Source organism: Lytechinus pictus, chromosome 2, assembly GCF_037042905.1.
Source record: "Lytechinus pictus isolate F3 Inbred chromosome 2, Lp3.0, whole genome shotgun sequence".
Classification (NCBI taxonomy): Eukaryota; Metazoa; Echinodermata; class Echinoidea; order Temnopleuroida; family Toxopneustidae; genus Lytechinus; species Lytechinus pictus.
The window spans coordinates 10,242,901-10,270,818 of NC_087246.1; the positions used below are offsets into that span (position 1 = coordinate 10,242,901).

The following is a 27,918-nucleotide window of genomic DNA, read 5'->3' on the forward strand; positions in this document are numbered from 1 at the left end:
AAATCCGGCTGAAATATGTTAATCATGTTAATGAGTTGTTTCCACTGTCTTTAATTTGTGTTCGTTTTCAATTTAATTTGTAAATACGAACCCCATGAAGTTCTGGACGTATTCCTTTTGCACATATTGATATGTGCTAACTTACATTAATACATTTTGAAAATGTACATAAAAGAAAAAATTTTGTGATTTTTTTGCATGGACAGCCCCCCCCCCTCCTTTCAAATACGTTCTGTTGCCCATGCATTTCACAGTACTCCTTGTATGAAATGATGATTAAACTATGGCAAAAACTTCAAACCAGTGACGGATCCCGATAGCCCCCCCCCCCCCTGAGATCGAGGCACTATTTAGTGCATACACAAGTTAAGACCTTTTTCATTCCCCCCCCCCCCCTGAATCACCATTAATTGGGAGTGAATACCTTTTGGGGTGACCTTTCAGTTTCTGCATTGTACAAAAATGCCCCCCCCCCCCGGTTCCCGGTGTTTGATCTGCCCCTGATCTGTATTCATTTACTGACACAAGAATTATTTCATGGATTTTCGAATCATTTATTTTTCAATTAATTATTCACTAATTCTTAATTGTTAAAGGGATGCTCCGGGCTGAGGATGTCCCAATAAATAGAGTAAAAAGGCAGAGCAAAATGCTGAAAACTAGTCAAAATCGCGGGATAACAAATAACGAAGTTCAGATTTGCATTATTCTGGTGAAACAGTTTTAGGCATGTCTTCATGAATATTCATTAGGTGGGCTGATGATGTCATATCCCATATCCCCACTTGTTCTTTTGTATTTTATTATAAGAAATTAGGTCTATTCAAAAATTTTCTACCAAGAACTAAAACAATTGGATTGACAACCGATTAAGTGCATTAGTTATTTCTTACTGCAATTTCTTACTGCTGAGCAAAAAAAAGGAGAGAAAGAACGAAAAAAAGAAGGGAAAGATAAAAGAAAAAGAAGGGGAAAAGAAGAGGAGGGAGACAAGTGAATAAAAAAGGTGAGGGGAAGACTTTTCTACCAAGAACTAAAACAATTGGATTGGCAACCGATTAAGTGCATTAGTTATTTCTTACTGCAATTAGTTCCATCATAATGGAGACACGTCATTGTACATATTTGTAAAAAAATGAAACAATTATTGATTATGATTTCATGTAATAGGCCTACCATAAGAAAAAGTAAAGTGGAGATGTGACATCATGGCCCACGACCACGTAATGCATATTCATGAAGAAATGCCTCGAATAATATTGTTTAACCGGAATACTACAAATTAAGCTTTGTTATTTGTTATCCAATTATGATGAAATTTTTTAGCATTTTTCTCTGTGAATTTCAATTTATTTATTGAGATATAAATATCCTCAGCCCGGAGTATCCCTTTAATGATTGTATTTTTTCCAGTAGTGCTTCTTTTGCCACAGCATTAAGCAAGTATTAGCTTGGCAATAGGTTTATTGTTTAGTTTTTCGATCTTACGGGCTAGCTTCTACGTCAAGGAACAACAACACATCATCAACATCATTCATCCAGATCCAGTCAATTACCCTTTGCATTGATAATCAAACATTGATAATCAAACTTTGACTATCAAGTTCTGTCGAGGAGAAAAGAGTGTATATTTGGCACAATGGTACGTAGATCTTTATGCGAACATAATTATTTATTTACTGTGAAGTGTGAATTTTATTATTGATCTTTTGCCTATTTTGAATTGCGTGTTTGGTTGTGTGCAGTGGCAGAGAAAATTTGCAAAATTGCTGAATCAGAAAACACTGTAGGATGGGGGATCGGGTGTCCGGACACTTTATATTTTTTAAGCCTTCTTTTTTGTCTTAAGATTACACTAAAAATATGAATTCAATAGTTGTAATCATCTTATATTTTGTTCTCTATAATATTTCCTTACATTTTGTACTAAAAATTGATGACACTTCGCTTGTAATTTTTTCCAAATGACTTTCTAAAATTGATCGTCCGGACACACAACCTGTCCGGACACACAACAACTGGGTATACTTCAACAGACTTGACTCGTGCCATGGCTGCACATTGCATTGGCATTGCCATTGGAATTGCGCAATAATAAACAATGTCATGTCTGCACCCCCTTATAATAAGGCTGAAATCACAAAAAAGATAAAATTAATAGATCTAGACATGATACTATTGATAGATCGGCCTGCCCTTATTCTGAAATAAGTTGCCTCTTCTCGTGTGTGTCAGTGTGTGTAGCCAGGAGGCTTCTAGTACAAGTTCTACCACGGGCGAAGTTCGCGTTCGTGCAGGCTCCACTCCATTTCACTACCGCTGCACTGTGCACTACGCTCCACCTAACCGAACTTCGGGACGGTGAACTCGATCGGATATTCCGAGTGACAAAGGTGGGATGGAAATGTTATTTATTGTAAAAATTATAGAAAAAAAATATGAGAAAGTAAAATAGCTTAATTTCTTTGTACTCTTCACCCGTATTTCACTCCGTGTCCATCCTCCAGTTATCCTCAAAATTCCTCACACGTATTATTCACGGCCGATTTCAAAACATCGCATGTGATCGGTTTGACCTGCGACCGATCGCATGCGATGTTTTGAAGAAAAAAAATGGTACCCCATGTCTGCGCACTCATTCACTTTGCACACGATTCAGGGATTTTGATGAGAAAGGCTGCATTTTGAGGCCGTCACATGAAATGCCCTAAATTCATTATTTTTCCACTATTTTGAGTCAAAATTTTTCATGAATACCTGTCTATGTATTGCATGTGTAAAGTCTGTGTTCGTTGCGTATCTTCTTTTAATAGAATCGCGCAGACACGCGAGTGCACAGACAAGGGGGACTGCGCAGACTTGGGGGAACCTGCCATACTTACACTTACATGTAAGTCAAGAGACTTCATCATCATGGACTTGGAATTGCGCAATAATAAACAATGTCATGTCTGCACCTAGACAGCTGGCAGCCGTCTGTTTCAAGGAGTTTTTTAACATTTTTTTTTTTTTTTTTCTCCTCGTACACAGACAGCTTGCTATCATGCAGCCACCATTAGGGGGTTAACAATGCAAAATCCCCCCGACGGGGCTCATCGATTTTTGTCTTTATTTCATAATAAATGTATGAAAAGAACTGTACCAAAATAAAGGTTATTATTCTGTTTTGGCCTGAAATGCACCAAAACAGGGAAAAATAAACTTAAAAGGGGAAAAAACAGTGACTTACTTCAGCTGTCGCGCAACTTCACTTCCCTGTTTTATCCGAACTTAATACATAAAGATATGGCCATTCAGTCCCTGTACAGATTGAGCTAGAACTTTGGTCTCTGTATTTGGTGAGTGAGCCAACGGAGTTCAGCAGAACTTTGGTCTAGTCTGCACCCCATATAGATCTAAAGTTAAGGCTAAGAAAAATTTAAATAAAAAAAAGATAAAATTAATACCGGTACTATAGACATGATAGATATAACATTAGAGACTTCATGGACTTTGAGTAACCTGCCTGGAAATGCGACATGTTTTGTTAAGCTTTTCTGCAATATTGTTTTTTGTTCTAAAAAAATGTCTTTTCAAAATTATTGCCTGTCTTTGTAATGTAAGGGGGGGGGGTTGTGTCCAGACACTTAAAATTTTGAAACCTTCTTTTTTGTCTTTGGATTGCACAAAAAATATGAATAGTAGTAACTTTTTTCAGTTTTGTTCTCTATAAATATTGCCTTAGACTGTGCACTAAAAAATTGATAAAACTTTGCTTGTTTACTTTTCAAATGGTTGTTTAAAATCGATTGTCCAGACTTTGGACACACAACAGATGGGTATATCTTAAACCAGAAGCTTCGGTCTCTGTTTTATTGGTTGTTCCGCTGAACTCCGTTGGCTCCACTCACCAATTACAGAGACCAAAGTTCTAACTTGATCTGTACAGGGACTCGATGGCCATATGTTTATGTCTTAACTATTAAGTTTGGATAAGAAGTGGGAGATGCGTGACAGCCGAAGTAAGTCTCTGTTTTTTTTTTCCTTATAAGTTTATTTGTTTCTGTTTTGGTGCATTTCACGCCAAAACAGAATAATCATCTTTAGTTTGGTCCAGTTCTATATATATGTTTTTTGGAAATAAAGACAAATATTGAAGAGCCCCGTTGTTTTTTTTTGTTTTTTTTACTGTTAACCCCCTAATGGCGGCTGCTTGATTGCAAGCCCTCTGTGTACGAGGAGATATAAAAAAAAAATTGAAAATGTTAAAAATAGTTTTGTATCTTTGTTTGTATCTAGATCTTTAATAGACCAAAAGCTTCGGTCTCTGTTATATTGGTTGTTCCGCTGAACTCCGTTGGCTCCACTCAGCTCACCATTTACAGAGACCGAAGTTTTAACTCGATCTGTACAGGGACTCAATGGCCATATGTGTATGTATTAAGTTCGGATAAACCAGGGAAGTGGGAGTTGCGCGACAGCCGAAGTAAGTCACTGTTTGGTTTTTTTCCTTTTAAGTTTTTTTTTCCTGTTTTAGTGCATTTCACGCCAAAACAGAATAATAATCTTTATTTTGGTCCCGTTCTATGTATATATTTTATGAAATAAAGACAAAAATTGATGAGCCCCTTCAGGAGGATTTTGCATTGTTAACCCCCTCATGGCGGCTGCACGATCGCGAGCCGTCTGTGTATGAGGAGAAATTTAAAAAAATTCTAAAATGTTTTTAAAAAACTCCTCGAAACAGACAGCTGCCAGCTGTCAAGATCTTTAATTGCCGTTTGTTTTCACCTTCTATCTTAAAATTTCGTATATTCTTGAAATGTATCAGGAGTCTCTAGGACCCTGATTGCCTGAAAACGATTTTGAACAGGAGGTGTTGGTTTAATGAACTTTAAATTTGACAAGCAAAAAAAAAGGTTTTCAGTACAGAATGAAAGGTCAAGCTTCGGTCATGAAGAATTATTTGACAAGCAAGAGAAAGGTTTTGCTACAAATTTAGGTCATATTTTATTTTTGGTTACATTTCTGCTATACGGAATGAAGGCCTGCCGCAAACATGCCGTCAACATGATTTCTTTGCAAGTTCAATGCGGTACAGTTTTTCAGTTTTCTCTTTTTGATTGGTCATTTTGAAGATACAATTCTAAATTTGGAAAAACATTCATGAACTCAAAACAAAACTACACATTTCTTCATTTTTTGGCGACCCCTCATTTTAAGTTTATGCATTTAGCCACCGAGTGCTCAGGAGATACAGATGGAGCATATTTCGCATTTTTAATGGCTTAATTTGACTTTTTTTAAGGGGGTTTTGGAGTTGAAATCAAGGAATTTGATGTGGTGAGTGATAGTGCCTGTTTATATAAGACCAAAACTTCAGTCTCTGTATGTGGTTGTTCCGCTGAATGACATTGGCTGCACTCACTAATGTCAGAAATTGTTAAATAAAAATGTTGTTAAACTGCAGATGCCAACTGGTTAGACAGGTGCTTTACATACACATTACCCTTTTTTTTTTAAAGTAAATGTTCTTTGAAAATTTTAGTATATACCTCAACGTTATAAAATTCTATACCTCTGCATTGTTCTTTACGTTTTTAATATTAGGATTCTAGCCAATTTGAGGATTGCTTGGTGTATACATGTTTAGCAAAAAGAAAAGAATAGTTCCATCAGAGGTGGATCTTAGAAATGTACAAGAAAAAAGGGAAGGTTTTCACTCCCAAATTGAGGACATTTTGTTACAGGAAAAATTTGACATGCAAAAAAAAAAATGTCCTCTGTATGCATGACATATTTCCCTCAAATGTTTTTGGGTGCCTCTCAAAAGGGGGGAGGGGGCACAGGCCTAATGTGCCCCTGTGCCCCTATCTGGATCTGCCATAACCATGGTGGGAAACAAGAGGGAGAATTTAATAAAGAGAAAAAAAGGTGAAATATATTATTATAAAATGCAAGTCCTCCCCAGCAGAAAGTTGAATTTATTACAATAGGAAATCAAATTTTATATTTATTTCTTTTATCTCTACAGTTTGGATTCAACTCATTTGCCTCATTTCCTAACCAGTTCAAGACACAATACAGATGTTTTTCTGTATCTATGCTGTCAGGGACATACAGAGAAGATGTAGAAAGAGGAGGAAAAAGTAAGAGGAATACCAAGATTTGTGTGATGGGACACTTTCTGTTTATAATATGGACAAAACTTCTTAATTCAGGAAGTTAACAACCTTTTAAAGACTTTATATTCGATGTACATATTTCACCAAAACTCTGTGAAAATGTTTGACATTATCTACATGTACTTGAGTGATGTTTTGTGATGTTTATATGCTACATGTATGATATGATAAACTTGAAAACTTCCCAATCATAAACATCCTCTTTAAGGACATTTACAGTGAGGTTACTGTGTTCTGTTATTATCTATAATATTCCTTTGCAATAAGTGTAGAAATTAAAATACTAACCTTCAGTATGTCCATCTGTTTTTGGCAAATTACTTGGGGAATCCTCAGGACTTTGGCTTTCTGAACTTCAGAATGACTTTTTTTCTTATCATCTTATCGATCAAATGAAAACACAATTCATACTGTTGAGATAATTTCAAGATCAGCATGTGTTATTTTCTTCCTTCAAAAAGTCTTTGGAATTGGTAATTGGTGGTAATTGGTGTACTTAAAAATGCTAGAAAATAATGCAATAGTATTTGCTACTAATAATGATTTTCATTTATAGGTAATTCATTTTTAATATGGTGTTTCTGGTTTAAAAATGATAAGATATTAATATTGATTCTCGTTTCACATTATTTTTGCAGTTATAATGCCACCATCTGCCCTTGACACTTTGTGTAAGTATACATGTAATTTCGGAGGTTCTTTTTGAAAAAAAGTATTATACGATTAAAGGAAATTTAACTTTAAGTTACATAATTTTGGGTAAAGGAAACTACCCAAGTACGTACATGTAAGTAAGCCAACTAATATAAAGTAATTTATAACTTTTACCCAGTGAATTGGATCACATGTAAGGCAGGAACAAAAATCTTTGAATCATCTGCTTGTAAGGCTATAACTCTCACCAGCCCAGGAACAGTCACAATGATAAAGGAATAAATAACTTAGCTCATTTATTATTTTTTTTAATGTGACTTACATTTATAGTCTGCCATGGACATAAGAATGGAATTCTAATTTTTCAAACTTTCCTTGCAAGCCTTTTTCATTCTATTCACCAATTGTTTTCTTAATTTTTTTTGTGGTCATTTTATACATGGCTTGGGCACAACAATGCTATTTCTTCTTGACAGCAAATCAGATGTGACCATAATTAGCCATACAAAAGTAAAGGTTCATATTTGTTTGGTTAAAATAAGGCACTGCTTTAGTACATTTCATGTGCAATTAGGATTTGTTAACTCATATACATGTATATATCATATATGATAAACCAATATCGTTCTTTGCATGTAAGTCAGAGAATGCTAATTGGTAATACTACAAGTGATGTTTATTATTATTATTATTGACAAGTCAATGCCAGTCTGTGAGGAGTAATGTGACTTATTTTTCACCAAACAGCACGGCTTCACATTGAATACCCAATGCTATTCAAGCTCACAAACAAGAAAGCAAACAGGACAACACATTGTGGAGTCTTAGAGTTTGTAGCAGACGAAGGCAAAGTATATCTCCCATACTGGGTAAGTAATTCACTATAAATTGAAAAAAAACTGTCTGCAAAAATACTACTTATATCATATCAATCAGTGTATTGAGAAGAATCGATAACATAACCACAGCAGCAATAATAACAATAGATGATGAGGAGGATGATATTAATAATGATAATGCAATGAATATGATGCAACATTTATATAGCATTTAGTACGAATGCTTCCAAGTGCCTTTAGCATGCTCTGTCAATAAGGTACCTTAGCATTTCAAGAAATAAATACTTAGAACCCATATACCTCGACTCACCAATTATTTATATCATAAAGAACAGTGATATTATAATGATACTAATGAATGATGATACTATTTCCAATGATGTTCTAATTTTCAAGCATTTGATGGTAATTTGATGACACCTGTATATAAATCCTTACTTTGTTAGCTTACCTTGATATTCCACCCTTTCGTCCTACCCAATCATCTTTTCATCATTAATTGATGTGATATCATTTCTTATGAATAATTTTCAACCATATTCTAATATATTCCCTTTTTTTTGTTGTGTCTCGCCTGACACCATTTCTCTTTGCATTTATTAATGTCTTAATCAATTTTTGTTGATGATTTTCCAGATGATGCAGAACTTATTACTTGATCAGGGTGATTTATTAAACATCCAAGTAGAAGCCAATGGTTTGTCTGTGGCAACGTATTCAAAATTTCAACCTCAGTCAGTTGACTTCCTTGATATATCAAATCCCAAGGCGGTGTATCCTTTTAAAATTGTGTCAAGTAATTTTGTCATTTTGATGTTTAATCTTAGGATTCAAAATTTTCAAAATTAAATCAAAATATGTTTCTACCTGTACATGTACTGAATTTGCAGCAAATGTATTGTTGTGGTTATGTTCATTTTAGTCTAGCTTTACAATGTATTTCCTTTATCCATTCTAAGGTGTGTTTTTTTTTCTCAATTTGATTGTATATTTGCTCTTGCTTGAAACTAATTAATACACGAGTGTGTTAAAATAGCAGAAAAGACCATTTCGGTACCTTTATATACCTCTTTAAATATTGAATGTTGTGTTAATTGGTTCTTTGATAGATATTAGATCTCTTTTTTAAGCCTATGTTTCCTTAACCAAACATCAACCAACAGTCTTGAGAACATCTTACGAGGATTTGCTTGTCTGACCAAAGGTGATATGGTGGCTATCAAATATAATGATAAGGTAATGTCTACCTTAATAACATACAATGTATTTGCACTTGACATTGTTATCCTTGGTAGCTCACATTGAGAAATCTTGGTAGCTCTTTACAATGGTGTACATATGTGGGGCTTGGGGGCTGTTGACTCCCAGGACCAAGAAGAAAAAAAGAAAGAAAAAGAAAGAAAAGTAAAGGAAAAACTGAAATATTCTCTGAATATTTCAAAATTGATCACAATTTGATTTTTGTATCTAAAAGTTAAAAAAACAGCTTTTTGCTTTAACAGATTTTGCACTTAGCCATGTCTGGCCCATCAAAATGTTTTACTCATTAGGCCAAGTGCTGGCTCTGTATGAAAAATCTTTTCATTGATATTCACTGACTAATCTCTTTGCCAAATAGATGATCAGATCTAAGTGAAATTACTGTCATTCAGTCATATGTACTTGTGTAATACTTCTAAGTTTGCTTTTGTGTTGTCACATATTTTTAAAAAATAACTGTACTTTAAGCAGATGACATAGAAAAACCATGAATTTTGAAAATTTGGAAAATATTTAACTGGTTGTGATTATTTTAATATCTTAGTATTTAATGATAATGACTGTATTTAAATACTCTTTTTTACATTTGTACATTGTTGATGATTATGTCATAGGATTAGAGTTTGAAAGAGTTTCTAACTGTTATGGATGAATTTAATAATGATATATAAATATGCTTTATTATTTAAAAATGTCTTTCAGATCTATGAGCTAGAAGTTCTTGAAACTAAGCCCAGTGATGCTGTATCAATCATTGAATGTGATATGAGTGTAAGTAGAATTGATTTATTTTGAAATTCAAAATAAAAGGTGCTTTAAAAAGCCAAGTAATTAATCTTAGAGTTGAATTGTTACAATTATTTGCATTACTATATTCAGTCAGTCATATTTATCCACTGTACTATTAACCCACTTAGCCCTATGATACCAGGGCCCAGGTTTGAATTTAAATTAGACACTCTTGCTTTGTAAGAATTTGTTTACATGTGATTAACTTGAGTTTATCATTCATTTTGATATATTTAAGACAGTGGAATTTGGTTATTCAGGTTATCATGATTTACAAGAAACATGACACCGTCGTGAAATTCAAGGGTTTTGCCAAGTAGGAATTGGCAGCTTGACACAAAGAAACGGAAGTTGGTCTCCAGGGGGAAGCTATAAAAAAGGCCCGTCGTTTGCATAGGACACCAGTTTGCAAGTCTTGGGGGTTGGTGTGATACCCCCTGTGTTGCATATTTATGTAGGTTTTCTGCATGTTTGTAACATTTTTTATTGTTTTATATCACTACAGGTTGAGTTTGCACAACCGGTTGATTATGTTGAACCTCAAATACCAAAAGCAAGGGAACACCAACAAGAGGTAAAGTTATATTTCATTATCTTTTAACTTGTTTATTTAAAGACCGTCTACCATCATCTATCAAGGGAAAATTAAGAATATTTTGCCAAGGCAATGCAATTTTATCATTTATCATTTAGCCTTTTACGCTGTTGCCCAGAAGACGGATGCTGACAACATGCATTTCAAATTTTATTTCATTATGAGTGAAAATTTCAATCATCCTTTTGTGTTTCCAGGGGGGTGTTTCACAAAGATTTAAGTATGACTTAGAGTTGCACTTAAATACTGAGTTGCGATTTGTATGAAAGGCTTGACTGCATTGGTCAGATCGTGTCATGAGGACGCACACTACTGTGTATCTATCAATAAGATCGCGCATTGCATATCATATACGTGTCGGCATTTAAGTGCGACTTAAGTCATACTTAAAAAGTTAAATCTTTGTGAAACACCTTCCAGTACTTGAAAGCTCTCCCCTTTGTCTCTTGCATTTACCAGCTCCAGGGCCCATCTTATATTTGATTTTAGTGTGTAATGTGCACGTTGTTTACAATGCCTATTCTCTGTGTTTATTTGAAACAGGAAATGCAAGTAGACAACACAGATTATTCACAGTACATTGATGCAAGCAAATTCAGGGTAAGTTAATTTTTATCTCTATCTATATATGAAAAACTATTGTAATTGATTTTCTCTCCTCGATACTGTAATGTACTCACTTTACATAACATGATTTTTAATGTTCATTGTTGTCTTGGGAATTTGAAATGTAATCATCATTATGAGTAAAAATTTATAGTAGCATGCTTTTGAAGTCTACATTCACATCCACATGACTTTTCCTCTCCCCCTCTCTCTTTCTCTCTTCCTCTGTCTAGGCATTCCAAGGAGAAGGTCACAGGTTAGATGGCAAGAAGAAGAATGTAGAATACAAACCTGTCATTCCTCCTGAAGATATCCCACAGAGGTAGGCATCTAAATCTATCCCATTTTGAAAAAAACAATCTTTTTAAAGAGTCTCTTAATTCACAAAGAAAGTTTTCAAACTCTGGTTCGAGACCACATTTCATGACAATTAATCCACCAGTCATGCTTGATAATAGCTGAGAAAGGTCCAATTGAGAATACATGCTTTTGTAAAACGGCCCTAAATTCACACAATATTGACAATTTCTATGTTTTTTTGCACTTCCTTCATGGTGGCTGTAATTGTATTCCAAATTTGTATAAATGACTATAAAAGAGTAGTGCACTGAATTTCTCTTATATCCACAGATGACTCAATTTTGTGTCCAAAAGAAATGATTGAATGGCCCCATAGTGCTCTTTGACTTATCACATTTGCCAGTTCATTAGCATGTGTATGTTCATGGATGTTACTTTCCTCTTACTATAATTCCACTCAAGAAAACAAATACACTGACCTCTTTTATTCACTATTCAGAGGCATCCCAAACTATGATTACAAGAAAGGCACTTTGACGTTCATCAGGAGAATACGACCTTCTGCAGCTAGCAATGGGGTAGGCACGGTAAGTATGCAGGGATATGATGGGGGTGATTTAAGATTGTAATATGATTCAATTTTCTCAATTATCCCTAATAATGGGAACCCTGTTCTACAAAAATAATCCAAAAAATTTGGTCTTGGGTTTTGTGACTGAAGCACAAAGCCTCCATTGGCACCATAAATTACCACACCTTGTGTGCAAAGAGAATAAAGTACAAAATAGATTATGAATTTTTGTTTGTCTCTTTGATTGATGTCTTCAGTACTGATTAAATGAAGAAAAAGTAAATACATGTACCACAAAATATGATTTTTTTCTTCTTTTTTTAGTTGACAATTATTTTTGATAAAGAAAAATGTTGATCCATTCTACCTACATGGTTAACCATTTTTGTTGATGAGAACCAAATTCTAACAAGAGCAGGTCCGGGCTTGGCCTTATACATATATAGCAATGTAAATTCGGCTCTACGACAAGCCAGTAATAACTCTATACATAAAGAAAAAATATGCAGTCTTTTCCAACATCTTCCCTTTTTAATAGTAATGAATAATAATGATATTTATATGGCACATTGTACCGGTGTTTAAAATACAAATCCTTTTATCCTTTTTTCTTTCTATTCTAGGATGAACCAGACTCATTTGAAGCTTTCAAGGGAGATGGGAAGAAGCTACGCACAAAAACAAGAACAAAATAGAGACTAAACATCATACCATAGTTGTGTATATTTAACATTTTGCCATGTGGTGTATCAGAATGAGACAAACAGTGGTGATCTGGGGCCCGTCTTGCAAAGAGTTGCGATTGATCCGCAACTATTGACGGCCAGCAACGTCAGAATCTATTGTTTTTTTCAAAATATTTTCTAGCTATGATGTATATTCATGCATTTATTGTTTTCTTGAAAATTCAGTGTGCTTCTCTTTGGTTACAAAGGACATTGTGCAAATTTCCTGTAGAAAAAAATATGACCCTGGTGGATTTCCACAGTTACGATTTATTGGATTAATCGTAACTCTTTGTAAGACAGGCCCCTGGTATCATGCATGTATCATACTGTAAACAAAACAATTGACCAGAGATCTGCGCCCCATAACACAAAGGTTAAGCGATTGATCGCTCATTTGAAAGAACAATTCTGATTGGTTCCTTGTCAGACTACTGAGCAAAATGCACATGCAACAATGATCCTGATAGGCCATTTCATTTTGCGATTAATCGCTAACCTTTGTTTTACAGGGCCCTGGACCCTGTATCACAGAGATGTAATTGATTGTTATTTCACATGGTCTTGATATAACAAGGGGAAACCTCTAGCCTAGGTTCTTCACTTTCAAATGTCATGTAATAGAATCCTTATGTTACAATGTCATATGAATGGTTCCTATTCCCACTGAAATAACAATTTGACCATACAGCCAGACTAGGCAGCCCTCTTCTGTGTTCTTTGAATCTTTGTCGCCTTCAATTAAAAATTCACCCGTTCTTTAAAATTGCAGATTTTGTGTGTCCCAAGAACTATCCTCATATAAATATTTCAAATGTATATTGTCTGTGAGTCCAGGGGGCCGTTTCATAAGGCTGTTTGTAAGTTACGAGTGACTTTGACAACGACTGGTGATCCTTTCTTGTGGTAAATGATATTCACCATTAAATGTTCATTGGTTATTATTTAGCATGTAAGAAATGTTCACAAACAGCTTTATGATACACCCACCGGGCCATGTAACATAAAGGGATGCAATTCAAATTTGCAATTGATAGTAACCTTTTGTACACAGTTGACCACAGACTTATGGTTATTCTTAAATGAACAATTGATTGTATTTTTTATGTTACAAGGTCATACCCTGCTGGTCCACTTAGGATCAAACTTATATTGTGCATCAACATTTTTTTCTTTGGGATTTGTTTTAATCTCACTGACCATGATTTCATAAGATCATCATGCATCAATGCCCTTTAATGCTCCTGAAGATGATCATGTCATGTTCAGCCAGTGCTCGGTCTTATGACTGATTTTCAAACAGGAATTTTTTTTTTTTCACTTCCATACAGTATATAAATCTGACCCATTATACACAAGATCTTCCTCATGATTCATTTCCGTATATGAAAACGTATAATGTTCTTCAATAATCATGGCTGGAGTGTTTGTGAAGTGAAATAGAGAAAGAGCGGCAAGTTTGGGTCAGACATACAATAGATTGATTATTTTATAGAATTGTCCTTTCCATTTCATTATCCATTTGAATATTAGTACCATGTTTTGTTAAAATATTATTGTAAGTGATTCTGTAAGAAACAGTCAACAGATGAATCAGCAGATATATAACTTTACATTTTGCTATTTATTAAAACAAATCTTATTCTATCTGACTAAAAGGTAAAATATTGCTAACCAGCAAAAGCATCCTCATTTCTCACTTATGGCTGTTTGTACCAGACTGTATTATACTTGTCATCCATGGACTTTATTTTTGTGAAGGATATATGTGGGGGGGGGGGGGAGCGGTCATATAATGATAATGAAAAGAAACAGAAATTCTTATTTATTTTTGGCTTACTCATTGTGAACTCCTGCATGGGCATGGCTTATATACAGAATTATTTCATCTATTTATTTATTTAGTTAATAGTATACTGCTTCTTTATTGATAAGTGTATTTTTATTTCTATAATATAAAATTCCGGTACAATTGTAGTAGGCTTCCGGGGGGGGGGGGGGGGTGTTTCAGCAACAATTGCTTCAACAGAAAATGTGCACATTGAGCCAAAATCTAACTAACCGAACTTCAAACCTAACCCTAAGTCTAATATGAATTCTTTATAAAACATCTGTATAGAAATTAATTCATGAACAATTTTTATAAGGGCGTAGGCAATTAAATGGCAGGGAACATATTTACGATAAGTTATTTAAATAAACTATCCAATCACATTTATTTTTCATAACCCTGTTACGTTATGTCAAGCCAACATTTCTGTATTGCACAAGATATTGTCCCTGATTTCCCTGTCATGAGTCAATGACAGCATGGTCCCCCCCCCCTCCCCACTTTCAAAACTTTTCTACAGCCCCTGATGATATAGATAATTGAGAATCCATTCATATTACACTTAGTATTGTCAAATTAACAGGTCTTAACATCTTAGTCTTTAAAGCAATATACTTCACCATATTCAAAGAAGATTTATAAACGGTGCAGATATGATTTCTGCCATGTTAATGTATTTGTTTTGTAGAATACATGTAAATGTTTATGATAATTATATATGAAAATAGAATTAATGACAATGTAATGGTGTGTTTCTTTCATGTTCATTTCATGAGCAATGTGATATGGCAGTTAGCTTTACTGGTCTTTGTTCATTTTAGTTCAGGGCCCCATTGCATAAAAGTTACTGTTATGGTGACTTTATCATCCAATAATAACTACCATGGCAACAATACTCAACAGCTAATCAAAATCAAGGATTTCATCAAAGTTACCATTGGATGGCAAAAGTAGTTCATTTTTTATGCAACTGTGCCCAGATCTTAAATGTTCTCATGTTGGAGTGGATAGGATGTGACATTTAATTCAAAATTAGTATTTTTCACAAAGGATAGTTAATAGCTTTAGAAAATTAATATATGTATCACAAATTGATGATCCAGTCAAAGAAATATCATTTGTATTGAGAATTGGAGGAAAGAAACTTTTTATACTGGTATGAAGTGAGACTGAGAAAATGGAAATTAAAGATGAAATAGAGGGATTAATAATGGTTAGAGAAAGAAAGGAATATTGGAGATTTATTGAACATTTTTGGCTAGAAAGAGGGGGGCAGTGTCATCTTCAAAAGATATGGAATGAGACTGAGAAAGTAACAGATATAAACAGGGGACGAAAAGCGAAATAGAAGGAATTATGAGAGAGGGGCGGCGGGGCCTTCTTTTAAAGCTCTCGAATGAGACTGAGAAAGTAACATGAGATATAAACAGGGGACTAAAAGCGAAATAGAGAGAAGGAATTGAGAGAGAGATGACGGGGTAGTCTTTAAAAGAAATGGAATGAGACTGAGAAAGTTAAAATGAGATATAAACGGACTAACAGTGGTGAAATAGAGGGAAGGAATTAAGAGAGAGGGTGCGGGGTCGTCTTTAAAAGATATCAAATGAGACTGAGAAAGTAACATGAGATATAAACAGGGGACAAAAAGCGAAATAGATAAGGAATTATGAGAGAGGGGTGACGGGGTCGTCTTTAAAAGATCTCGAATGAGACTGAGAAAGTAACATGAGATATAAACAGGGGACTAAAAGCGAAATAGAAAAGGAATTATGAGAGAGGGGTGACGAGGTCGTCTTTAAAAGATCTCGAATGAGACTGAGAAAGTAACATTAGATATAAACAGGGGACTAAAAGCAAAATAGAGAGATGGAATTATGAGAGAGGGGTGACGGGGTCGTCTTTAAAAGATCTCGAATGAGACTGAGAAAGTAACTTGAGATATAAACAGGGGACAAAAAGCGAAATAGATAAGGAATTATGAGAGAGGGGTGACGGGGTCGTTTTTAAAATATCTCGAATGAGACTGAGAAAGTAACATGAGATATAAACGGGACTAAAAGCGAAATAAAAAAGGAATTATGAGAGAGGGGTGACGGGGTCGTCTTTAAAAGATCTCGAATGAGACTGAGAAAGTAACTTGAGATATAAACAGGGGACAAAAAGCGAAATAGATAAGGAATTATGAGAGAGGGGTGACGGGGTCGTCTTAAGATCTCGAATGAGATTGAGAAAGTAACATGAGATATAAACGGGACTAAAAGCGAAATAGAGAGAAGGAATTAAGAGAGGTGACGGGGTAGTCTTTAAAAGAAATGGAATGAGACTGAGAAAGTTATAATGAGATATAAACGGACGAACAGTGTTGAAATAGAGGGATGAGAGGGAAGGAATTAAGAGAGGGAGAGGGTGCGGGGTCGTCTTTAAAAGATATCGAATGAGACTGAGAAAGTAACATGAGATATAAACAGGGGACTAAAAGCGAAATAGAGAGAAGGAATTAAGAGAGAGGTGACGGGGTAGTCTTTAAAAGAAATGGAATGAGACTGAGAAAGTAACATGAGATATAAACAGGGGACTAAAAGCGAAATAGAGAGAAGGAATTAAGAGAGGTGACGGGGTAGTCTTTAAAAGAAATGGAATGAGACTGAGAAAGTTACATGAGATATAAACAGGGGACTAACAGTGGTGAAATTAAAAATAAAAACGAGAGAGGGGCGGGGTGTTCTTCTTTCAGAGAAATTGAATGAGAATGAGAGACAAGCAAGGACTAAAAGTGGTGAAATAAAGTTGGATGAGAGAGGGTGTTGTTTAAAAAGCAATGTGTGCATATCATCCCATTCATTAATATTTCATTAATACATGTAGATCTTGTAACTGAATATTCATATTCTTAAAACTTGGCGATGTTTCATAAAAGTTATTTAGTAGCAAATGCCCTTGACCAATAATGACAATTTTATATTTCAGTAGCTTACAATGAGTTTCATTCATTTTAGAAGCAAAACGCATAAAATAAATCTTTCAACGATATCACTGTTCCGATTCGATATCCGTGACGTCACTAGGTTCCAGTAGCTCCAACCAATAGGAAAGCTTCTTGGACTGGATCCAGCTATGACGATTGTCAAATGTGACGATATCTTTTAGGAGAGAAAAGAATATTAACTTGTATTAATAAATCTGTTTCTCAGTAGTGATGGTGGTGGTGGTGGTGGTGATTATGATGATGATGGATGATGATGGATGATGATGATGATGATGACACCGAGGTTGGAAATGGTACTTTTGATAATGGCGATGGTGAGGGGGATGTAATGACAGTGATGTTATAATAACGATAATGATGTTGGTGGTGGTGATATTGGTGATGTTGATGGTGGTGGTGATGTTGGTGGTAATGGTGGTAATGATGATGATGATGATGGTGGTGGTGGTGGTGGTGATGGTGGTGTTGGTGGTAGTGGTGGGGATGGAATAGTGTGCTATGTATGAACATTCAGGCATAGCCGACTTTGATTTAATTTCCATATAGGGCCTACATGTAACACTTTAGCAAACAATTTGAATTAAGTTTGTTTTCTCTGTCGAAAACAATAATTTCATAATAGACAAAAGTCTACTTACATTTTCCTGGCTCGGTTATCAAGACTTCACCGTTTTCTGGCACCATGTGACTGTTGTATTTCTCCAGTTTCAAAATAGCAGTCTTCTTACCATTCGCATCTGCTCTATCAAAGCCGAACTTGATGTCATTGCAGTCTGTCTGAAACTCATACCTCAGATATTCACGCACAAAAAAAAAATAATAAAGTTGATACGAAATTAACACTAAAAGTTACTTGATACAAATTTTGTTTTTCTTATGTGGATAGACTGGAATATTGTCAATATTCACAACCAAACAACTAAAAAAGAGAACATTTAAACAGGATGGTCGTTTTAAAGAAGAAAAAATGTAAATCGAAAAATCATTTTGGACACTCATGGGTTTTTTCCTTACAAACACACACAAAAAAACGTTCACTGTCACCAGCTCCTATATTTATAGATGCTTCCAAGAAAGAAAAAAAAATTACTGTAGGCCTATATTTTTATAAACCACAAGGCACTGCGTGGAAAAACGGTAAATTTTTGGTCTCAATATCATGACATTGATTGTAGGACGTACGTAAGGAGAAATATTTTTCCCACAATTGAAATTCAGCCGTGGAAAAATGTTAAATTGTTAGATAATTTAAAAAATATTTAAAAAAAGGCCCAAACAATGTTCATTACAAATTTAGATTCCTACCTTAATACACTGTTAGATTTGTTAACCTGATACTCGAAGGTAACTACCCCTGCTCTGGATACTTGATGAGTCGCCCAGGTGTGGGGCGGCTCACGGTCTTTCTGGTAGAAGGATGTAGGGATTGCACCTCCAATTTTGATCTAGAAGGGTGAAGTAAAGGAAAAAGAGCATCTATTTTGTAAGAATAAGGATATAGGAATCTTTTGAAGATATAGGTTCCTTTATTGACTTGTTATGAATGGATGAACTCTGGTTCAATCACACATATTTCAGTGTAAACATGGTTAAAGAGAGTTTGTCTTTTCAGAGATGTAAGATTTATACCATGTGTGGGCAATAAAGAGTATACAGTATTTATATTATCATACTGTGTATAGTATTTGTTCGGAAAACATACCAAGATCAAGTAGCAAGATATTTGCAGAGGCGTTTTATACCAGAATACTTTCTGTATTTTATTTTGTTAAATCATCATGTGCGCTGGGGCTAAATTTAAGAATGTGAGTAATTTTGAAATAAGTTTGAGTGATTGTACATCACCGGGTGTGCAAATCAGGGGCTTGGGCCATGTCTCCGTCTTCAAAAACAGTTTCCAAACTGAGAAAAATCACAAAGTGAAAGGAAAAAGGTTAAAATATAATATTATTTTCCTAATTATGTCTAAATTCTTCACAAATTAGATTTTTTAGTGAAAAGTGTCAAAGTTTTGCTCACTTGCTCTAAGTTTTTTTTAATTGTCCATATGCCGTGCCTGGCCCCCTCAAAAATATTTGCTCATTTATTACCAGTGAAGTACACATCTCATTTCCATCAGGGTCAGTCTTAGTTCCTCCCCAGTAAACTGGTAGCTGATCAGCGTCGATATGCTTCAATAATACCTCCTTCCAATTACCTGAGAGTTTTAGATAAATTCAGAATTTACAAATTAATTACATTTATATTTTCAAACCTACAATCCTCATATCTTTTCTATACAAGGAGCAAAATAAATGACAAATGCCTAGGGTATAAGATAATCGTAAGTAATTTTCTTTGATTGGGCTGAAAGCTACATCCGACTAATGTACAGGTATGGAAGCATATAGTAGTACTAGTCTGGCAATGCAGTGGATACAGGATTGACCAGTCGGGGTGGGGGCACCCTTTTCCCCCAAATTCGGTAAAAAGAACAAAATGGCCATCACTCCAATTACCTCCAATCAGCCTTGACTCTCAGGAGGGGGTGCTATTATATTAACACACCTTTTGTGTTGTCTTTAGTCATATATTTTCCTGGCCGGGGGGGGGGGGCTGGATCTGCTACTTGTCTGTAATGTAAGCTGGTTAATATCACCATATCATGTGAGAGAAAATCTTATTTTTGATCATCATTAATGTCATCATTGACATCATAATAGCTATTTTTTATCATTAATAACATCGACATTATATCATGATCAGCACCCACATCATTATACTGATGATTATAACGAATATGCTATAGCAGCATACTCATCATTTATCATCATCATCATCATCATCACCCTCACCACGATCATCATTGAAATCTTCAGCATTGTCTATTTCATTATTATCTTTCACCACCATAACCACCCGACCACCACCATAATCATCAACATCACCCCCAATCACCATCCCCACCACTTCACCTCCATCACAATGTATCACCCACATTGGCGGCGGAAGCCAAAAAATTAGGGGGGGTCCACCTGAAATTTTGGGATGGACACAGAAAAAAAAATTGACAACCAAAAAAAAAGGTTATCAACCAACATTTTAGAGGGGGACCACCAAAATTTTTTGACAAGCAAAAAAAAAATGGGTTGTCAACAAAAAATTTAAGATGGGACAAGACCCCCCCCCCCCGCTTCCGCCGCCTATGATCACCCACACCAATATGCCTATATATCAATTATTAGGACCATCGCGCCTTCATTTAATCATTGCTATATGTTTCATTGTCAAGATGATTGCCATATCTACCATCACTACAAAGACAACTTAACCTTACTTCCTAATATGTGTAGTTTTCTCCGTGTATCTTCCTGTAAGAATGGTTTAAAGATGGTGTAGGCCACTGGAAACACCATTGGAGCACGGATGACAAACAAGCGGTGGATAAGCTCGGGATAATGCTGTTCAGCTAATTCAGCCATCTATGGATAATTACAGAATTATTATTATGGATCAGATTTTTTCGTAGAATGTTCCCATGAATTATATTAAAATGTATCACTGCATCACGACCTTTTGTGAATTTGTGAGGAACACTTGAAAACTGCAGTCCGTTTCAAAAACCTAACTCTCATAAGTCATAACGAATATGAAAACTTGCCATCTATGCAACTACCATGCAAACCCTTGTTTTTATCATGGACCTAGTAGTAGGTCCACGTTTTTATTGACTGTTAAGCTACGTTACTCGAAAGTTACAAGTGGTGAAAGTTGCCTCTTCTTTGTAAAGGTGTTCTTATTCTATTCATGATATCTCTATTCTTATCTATTCGACTGATATACTAATTTCAATGTTTACGGGGCATGAATCTATAATATATATTTGCATTTACTTTATTATATATTTCATCATTATGAATTTGACTTGATTCTAGTCAGAATTTATAAACAAATTACACAATTGAATCTGCACGATAAATAAAAACATCTTGAAATCATAAATCGCAGTATAGAAATTATGTAATTTACCTTGATAAAGATATCAATACCAGGTTTCCATAAATGATGTACACCAAGATTCTCCATGTCAAAAATCATCAAAGAACCTTCAGTATGCTTTAGCCCTCTCTGACAAAGTAACAAGACAAAAAACATAGGGGATTCCAATAAATCATGAATTGATATATGAATATTGTATTTTTATAACTGCTCATACCTGGCATTTATGGGGATGTGTTATTTTGCTGGAGAAACGAGGAGAAATACAAAAGACAATCATAATTAATAGTTTGAATTTGAAAACGGACCGTCGACGTAATACAAAACCAATCAATGAGGAGGAGGGGACGTGATGATGATAATGATAAAGATTAAAATGGCAATGATAAAGATTAAAATGGCAATGCTAAAGGTGTAATAATGGAGTCAACTGGTGCCTGCCAAAATTTCCAGTAATATTGATAATATTCAACACTTAGAAAAGCATAATAACATATAGACAACTATGTCCGCTAAAATTTAATATGATACTCAATCTAATATTATAATATTTTGGTATCGACTTTCATCGAAACTGTTTATCTACTTGAAATTAAACCAACCAATATTGTTGAACTCTTTTCTAGAACATTAATATTTTTTCAAGTACCTGTTCGGATAATTTCTTGTGACAGTCAATCATTTCCTCGAGTGAGTGTGCATAGGTCTTTAGGATATCACTGGTCTTAGCTGAATACAATACACCTACAAAATAAAACTTTAGTGCATAATGATGAATCTAATAGATGGTCCACATCGGGTACTCGAAGATGTTATTTAGAGGATATTTTTGGTCTTCACTAAATACAGACCAACTATACATAGAATCGTAGAAAACAGATTGCGTCTTATCATATACTGAACAGAACAGTTATATCACTATTTTTTTACATTCACCTGCATGAATACAGCATTCATAGTAATTGGTTGTTTTTAGTACACGGGTCTACTATGTCGATCATTATGTATTCAAACTTTTTTAGTTCTGTACAGTGAGTAATAACGAAGATATTTTTGATACTGAATGATTATGTTCTGTAGCCTACTCATTCACATATTATATACATTATATATATTCACCAAACAATTTACTAATTATTCGTAAAAACTCTGAAAAAATACGAGCAAATTGCATGTTCGATCAAATTTATCTCATTACAGGGTCTACCATATACAGTAAACGAATGCATCCCTCTATTAGAAAAACTAAATGGACGTGTACTTAATTATGGTGAAAGTTGATTTCATTTAATTTCCTATACCTTTTGGATCAAAGTTGCCCATGGGTGATATATAAACAGCATGGCCCTCTTTATCCAAGCCAGATACACCACCACACCAATGCGTTTTCAAAGCCTTGAAATAAGAGAGAATGACAGCAATCTCGATGAATAACATTTTTAAAGTGGACAATCTAAAATTGCGACAGATTTTTATAATTAAAAAAAAAATTATGATATTTTATCATTTTCTCTTTCATGTCCTTTCTTCTTCTTTTTTCCCCCTTGGTAATGGAACTTTTTTGGGGAGCAGACAAACAGTAGTACCCTCCTCCGGTCCCCATCTGTTCGCCATACAGGGCTTAGATTGATGAATTGTTGATTATTCATAACAATTTGGGTGAAATCGCCTGTCTGTTACAAGCTCAATTACTAGACGTTTAGATATCAGAAATACATCGAGGAGATTTACCTCAGGGACCTGGTATGTTTCTAGAATAGTGCTGACGTTGTTCTCCTTTCTCCATTTGACATCCTAAATAAAATCATGTAGAAATACATCAGGTTAATCATAGCTAATTAAAAAGATAAAAACTCAAACTTATGAATTCACACATTTACGATGACCATTCACCCAAAACCCTTTAAGAATAGTGGAGGTGTTATTCAAATGCCATGTTTGTTATTGTTTACAAATCTGGCTCAAGGTTCATTGTCCCTGACTTATTCTTTTCAATACGTCAAGATAATTCGAATTCGAATTCAAGTTTTTCATTTATTCAATATAAACCTAGTCATTATACATGACACAGTTAACATGTAGTTACATTTGATACAAACAATTAAGTAGACAAACAGATTATTATTTTAGTTTAAAACAGTTAAATATAATTGTTATATTAATTCCACTTATGTTACAGTCACACCAACGAGACGTGACCCCATACTGACCGATCGTTTGTCATCAGTGTACGGTTGGTTTCGTTTGTGAGACTGCGACATCATGTTGTATGCCACTAGTTTAAATTTCGTTTAACTTACGTTTCTGAACATCAACTCTGCTTTACCAATGTCAAATTTCCTAGCTGAAGAAATAAATGAATAAAAGTGATTATCGAATATTATTATGATAAAATATTGTAAATTGCGCATGATTCATAATAGTCTGTTATGTTCAATTCAATTTATTCAATTTCAATTTATTTCATTCATAAAAACACATAAACATATATAGTAATAAACAAAATATCAATATAAGAATGTGGAGACAGCTTAGAAGAACCAAGTCTTATACAGTGCTGCCACCAAAATGTAAGCACAATCATTTAAAATGAACATTTTAACATAATAAGTAGAAAATAAGGATGATAAATACAAATACAAATTATTAATATTCCAAGACAAACCCTACACGATACTTGAACAAACAAAGCCTGATAATTTTATAAGTAATATTTTTTTTTAATAATCGTTTGAAATAATTGAGTGATACACTTAATTTAATGTCATCAGGTAATGCATTCCAAATTTTAGGACCCTTAAAGAATATAGAATTGATACCAATATTAGTTCTCTCAAATGGCAAGTGAAAATCTAATGGCTTTCGCATATTATACAAGTAAAAATCAGAATTCAATTAAAAAAATGTTGAAAGACTAGAGGGTATAATTTTATCAAAAACTAAAAACATGAAAACTGCAATATTAAAATCATTCATATCAAAAATATTCAATAACTTCAATTCTTTGAAAATTGGTTTAGAATGGGCAAGATAATTGGCATGAAAAACTATTCTTATTGCTTTCTTTTGTAAGAAGAATAATCTCATCATTGAATCTAGAATTGGCCCATACAATATTACAATAGTTTAAATAAGGTGAAATTATAGCATTGTAAATCATCAATAAAATTTTACGTGGAAAATGCCTCAACCTATAAAGTACGCCAATGCATTTTGAAACTTTGTTACAAACTTGATTGATGTGCTCATGCCATATCAGTTTATTATCTACAATCACCCCAAGAAAATTGATAGATGTAGCAACATTTATTTTAGTACCATTCATCTCAATAATAATGTTATTGTAATTAATTTTCTTATTGGTGAATATCATACATTGAGTTTTATTTACATTTAAAATCAATCTATTTACAACAAGCCATTGAGATAGTTTGCACAACTCATTATTGAAGTTAACCATTAAATTGTTAATATTTGCGTCAGACATAAAAACACTTGTATCATCAGCATACAAGATAAAATGTAATTTCTCAGAAATATTGCATACATCATTTATTGTTACTGTTCTTTATGATAATGTAATTCTTTAGATGCTATTTTTTTTCAAGGGTACATACAGTGTTATGGTGCGATGGTAATGTCTGCAACCATTTGGGGCTGGCTTTTCAGTCAAATATGACATTTAAGCCTTAATTTAGGATATACCTGATTATTTTACAATTCCATAGAAGTTAACATAAAACTTGTATAGGATTTGAAACATATCGATGCCTTATTAGGTATGTGATTATCAATATTGTATTATCAGACCCACTTATAATTATTCTCCATTTATTTCATTGAATGCAATGATTATAAAATAAACGGATAAATCAGTTGCTATTATTTAATAACAATAAAAACATACATTTTATATAATGGAAATGCTGCTATAGCGTTCTAAGAACGTGCCAGAGTTTGATAATGCTTGTAACACATTAAACTTATTTGAAAAGTGATGTTACCATGGCAAGTCTGCTTTTTAGAATGACACACATTGCTTTGACGAGGACTGGCTTTGACGACATGTGTTTTGAGAAGATAACTTGGCACTACATCCTATGTCACATGACGGCATGAATGTATTGTGTGCTGTCAGCTTGCCAAGATATGTTCTTCCCATAATTGAAGTTGATAAGTTCAGGGACAGCGAAAAGGGCGCTCATCCCATAAATTTGCAAGTGATGATCAAGAGAGAGAGAGAGAGTAAGAAAGGGTATAAACAAAACGTGTTTTGTGGTGTTACTATTCATTATAAAGATAAATCAAACACAACGTTAGGGTCATCCCCTCCCCACCAGGTTAAAACTAGTGCTACTCCTGGATAATAAGTTGATATTATCTTGATGACGTAGATTTGACAAACAAGACGTAATATATTTTTCCATAGTTAATGCTAGTATTACAATCATACCAGAAATGATCAACTCACCACGCAAAAAACGGAGAAATACTGCATCATCATCCTCTGGTCCAGAGATGTTTGAAAGATTTTCCTTTAACTGTTTCAATCACAAAGACGTACAGAGATTGTTTTAATCAAAATATAATGTATCCATATCCAACTCGTAACGATTGATATATTTTTACTAAATAATCATAACGTAACTATCATTTTTAATCATGTTTACATGACTTTTGGGCATGCTTCAATATTGCAAGTTTCATTGCCGTACTGGTACTGCATGAAGCAATTAAAAAAATGTTTTCGAGGATATGAGTTTTAGACCAAAAAAATCAATGAAAATGTGCGAGAAGGCGAAGCAAGCAAGATATCCACTTCCCGTCAAAATAGATTTATTAAAGGGGAGAATGTGTAGTGTTTATACGTAAAACTTAATGCTGTCAGATTTGCAATAAATTCAATGAACATTATAAAGTTAAGAATTTCTAAGAATTAATCATTCATTATAGCAAAACTGTTGAGGTATCCATTCCTTACTCCAGATGTGGAGAAAAGTTTAATAATAGGCCTACCCAATAATTATTTCCGTAGGCCTATGTCCACATCCGTATCTGTTAAGTTTGTTTTTATTTTGAACGTTGCGTATACATAATGTGGTGCCCTATTATATATAATAACAAACTTAATTGGCTTCATGACACTTGATGAACATTAATCATAACGGATGCAGATCGATGCACTTGATAAGTATTTTGTAATAGACATACATGTATGTACAGTATAATCTTAAGGTAAGTGGTTGGTCTTAAAGGGGAATCCAACCCAAATAAAAACTTGTTTTTATAAGAAAAAGAAAAATCAGACAAGTTGATAGGTGAAAGTTTGAACAATATTGGACAAACACCAAGAAAGTTATGAATTTTTAAAAGTTGTAAATATTGGCAATCACTATACTCATGGAGACTTCAAATTGGCCGCATATGGTATGTCATAGTGATGTAAGGCAAGGACGACTCTTCCATGTACTCCAATACATATTATGGCTAAAATGTCATTTTCCCAAAAGTTTTACTTCAAATTATATTTTTCTTTCATGAGGACACTAAACAAGTAATAAACTACCTGGGTTATATTTATATTACTGCCCCAGGGGAATGGGTACCTAGGAGAAAACCACAAATCCCTGATAATAAAGTACATGGCCTATGGAAAAGTTGTCCTTGCCCCTTGTCATAATTTACTTACCCAGTTGCCAATTTGAAATGTACATACTATTAGTGATCTCAATTTTAAAGCAGCTATAACTTTCTTATTGCTTGTCCGATTTCTTTCAAACTTTCACCATTCTGTTTAATTTATTTTTCTCCTTCCCAACAAACCATTGTATGGCCAAGGTTGGATTCCCCTTTAATACCCTTTTATTTACAACGAGCATGAAAATTAGATTCCTTGACGGAAAATACCAATTCACTGGCGTACTAAATTAAAAAGATTTTAAAAATAGAACATAATTATATACATCTACAATTGCCAATGAATATTCAGTCTATTTAACTTTAACTGTAACTGTAATTATAAGTTAGAAAATGAATGATACAAGTAGAAGAAACAATACATACCTTTTCTAGTTTAGCCTTCTGCCGTTCAGAAAGGTTACCTGGGAAACCGCTCATCTTAAGTTGGATTACAGAGTGCTCATGGGGCTAATCAAGAAGCAACCGGAGATCATGTGCGGTAGATATTTCTCGGTTCAATGAACTTGCTGACTTAAATCACAATAATATTATCTGTATATAGCCAGAGTTCAAGCCGGATACTTCAAAATCAATTCTTTAAAAAGTTTTAACCCACAATTAAATCATGAAAGAAATCTGAAATGAATTCATGATCAAAATGTGAGATTATAATGATAGACAAACCTATAAAATAGACTAAGGAAACTAATGTCTGAAGATATCAAACACTCCACTCATCACTCCATTTCAATGCTTCTTCTTAACGAGCAACGTGGATTAGAGCTTTACACTAAATTTGAGTGTTTCCCAATCAGGCATTAAACACCTCGTATAGTACTCGTATCATGCAAGAGCTTGTTGATGCATATTATGCTCCGTGTAATCTTGTCGGTAAAGCTCAGATGTCTGTCTCTATAGGTCTAGTGCGATTTTGGTCTGTG

At 34.2% G+C, this 27,918-nt stretch overlaps 2 protein-coding genes across 5 annotated transcripts; one reads left to right on the forward strand and one right to left on the reverse strand.

Moving 5' to 3' along the window:
* The first annotated feature begins 1,496 nt into the window (after window positions 1-1,496).
* LOC129254844 (ubiquitin recognition factor in ER-associated degradation protein 1-like) lies at window positions 1,497-15,068 on the forward strand. 4 transcript variants are annotated; one of them, XR_010295649.1, is made up of 14 exons: window positions 1,497-1,642; window positions 6,014-6,128; window positions 6,803-6,835; window positions 7,566-7,687; window positions 8,294-8,430; window positions 8,821-8,893; window positions 9,620-9,688; window positions 10,212-10,280; window positions 10,845-10,901; window positions 11,141-11,229; window positions 11,707-11,794; window positions 12,402-13,686; window positions 13,947-14,480; window positions 14,813-15,068. XR_010295649.1 is itself a non-coding variant. In XM_054893381.2 (12 exons), exons 1-12 carry the CDS (start codon window positions 1,640-1,642, stop codon window positions 12,471-12,473), a joined length of 927 nt encoding a protein of 308 aa, XP_054749356.1. In that variant the 5' UTR covers window positions 1,497-1,639; the 3' UTR covers window positions 12,474-15,068. The 4 variants fall into 4 exon arrangements, 1 of the variants encoding a protein (XP_054749356.1); XR_010295647.1 differs by having other exon boundaries at window positions 12,402-14,480; XR_010295648.1 differs by having other exon boundaries at window positions 13,947-15,068.
* On the reverse strand, window positions 14,383-27,917 carry LOC129275731 (SEC14-like protein 2). Its single transcript, XM_054912223.2, has 12 exons — window positions 27,362-27,917; window positions 25,770-25,839; window positions 23,599-23,642; window positions 23,030-23,092; window positions 22,600-22,693; window positions 21,948-22,042; window positions 21,329-21,427; window positions 20,637-20,781; window positions 19,411-19,517; window positions 18,626-18,765; window positions 17,959-18,110; window positions 14,383-17,474 (listed from the first exon to the last, which is right to left on the reverse strand). Exons 1-12 carry the CDS (start codon window positions 27,413-27,415, stop codon window positions 17,365-17,367), a joined length of 1,173 nt encoding a protein of 390 aa, XP_054768198.2. The 5' UTR covers window positions 27,416-27,917; the 3' UTR covers window positions 14,383-17,364.
* Between the last annotated feature and the right edge of the window lies 1 nt (window position 27,918).

Excerpts from the sequence above, each read along its gene's own strand:
- LOC129254844 (XM_054893381.2), top strand. Across the intron at positions 6,836-7,565 it reads ATCTGCCCTTGACACTTTGT|CACGGCTTCACATTGAATAC; the intron begins GTAAGTATACAT and ends TTCACCAAACAG. Across the intron at positions 8,894-9,619 it reads CTATCAAATATAATGATAAG|ATCTATGAGCTAGAAGTTCT; the intron begins GTAATGTCTACC and ends AATGTCTTTCAG.
- LOC129275731 (XM_054912223.2), bottom strand. The coding sequence starts at position 27,415 with ATGAGCGGTTTCCCAGGTAACCTTTCTGAACGGCAGAAGGCTAAACTA. Across the intron at positions 23,643-25,769 it reads ATTTCTCCGTTTTTTGCGTG|CTAGGAAATTTGACATTGGT; the intron begins GTGAGTTGATCA and ends TTATTTCTTCAG. Across the intron at positions 21,428-21,947 it reads ACAAGAAATTATCCGAACAG|AGAGGGCTAAAGCATACTGA; the intron begins GTACTTGAAAAA and ends TTACTTTGTCAG.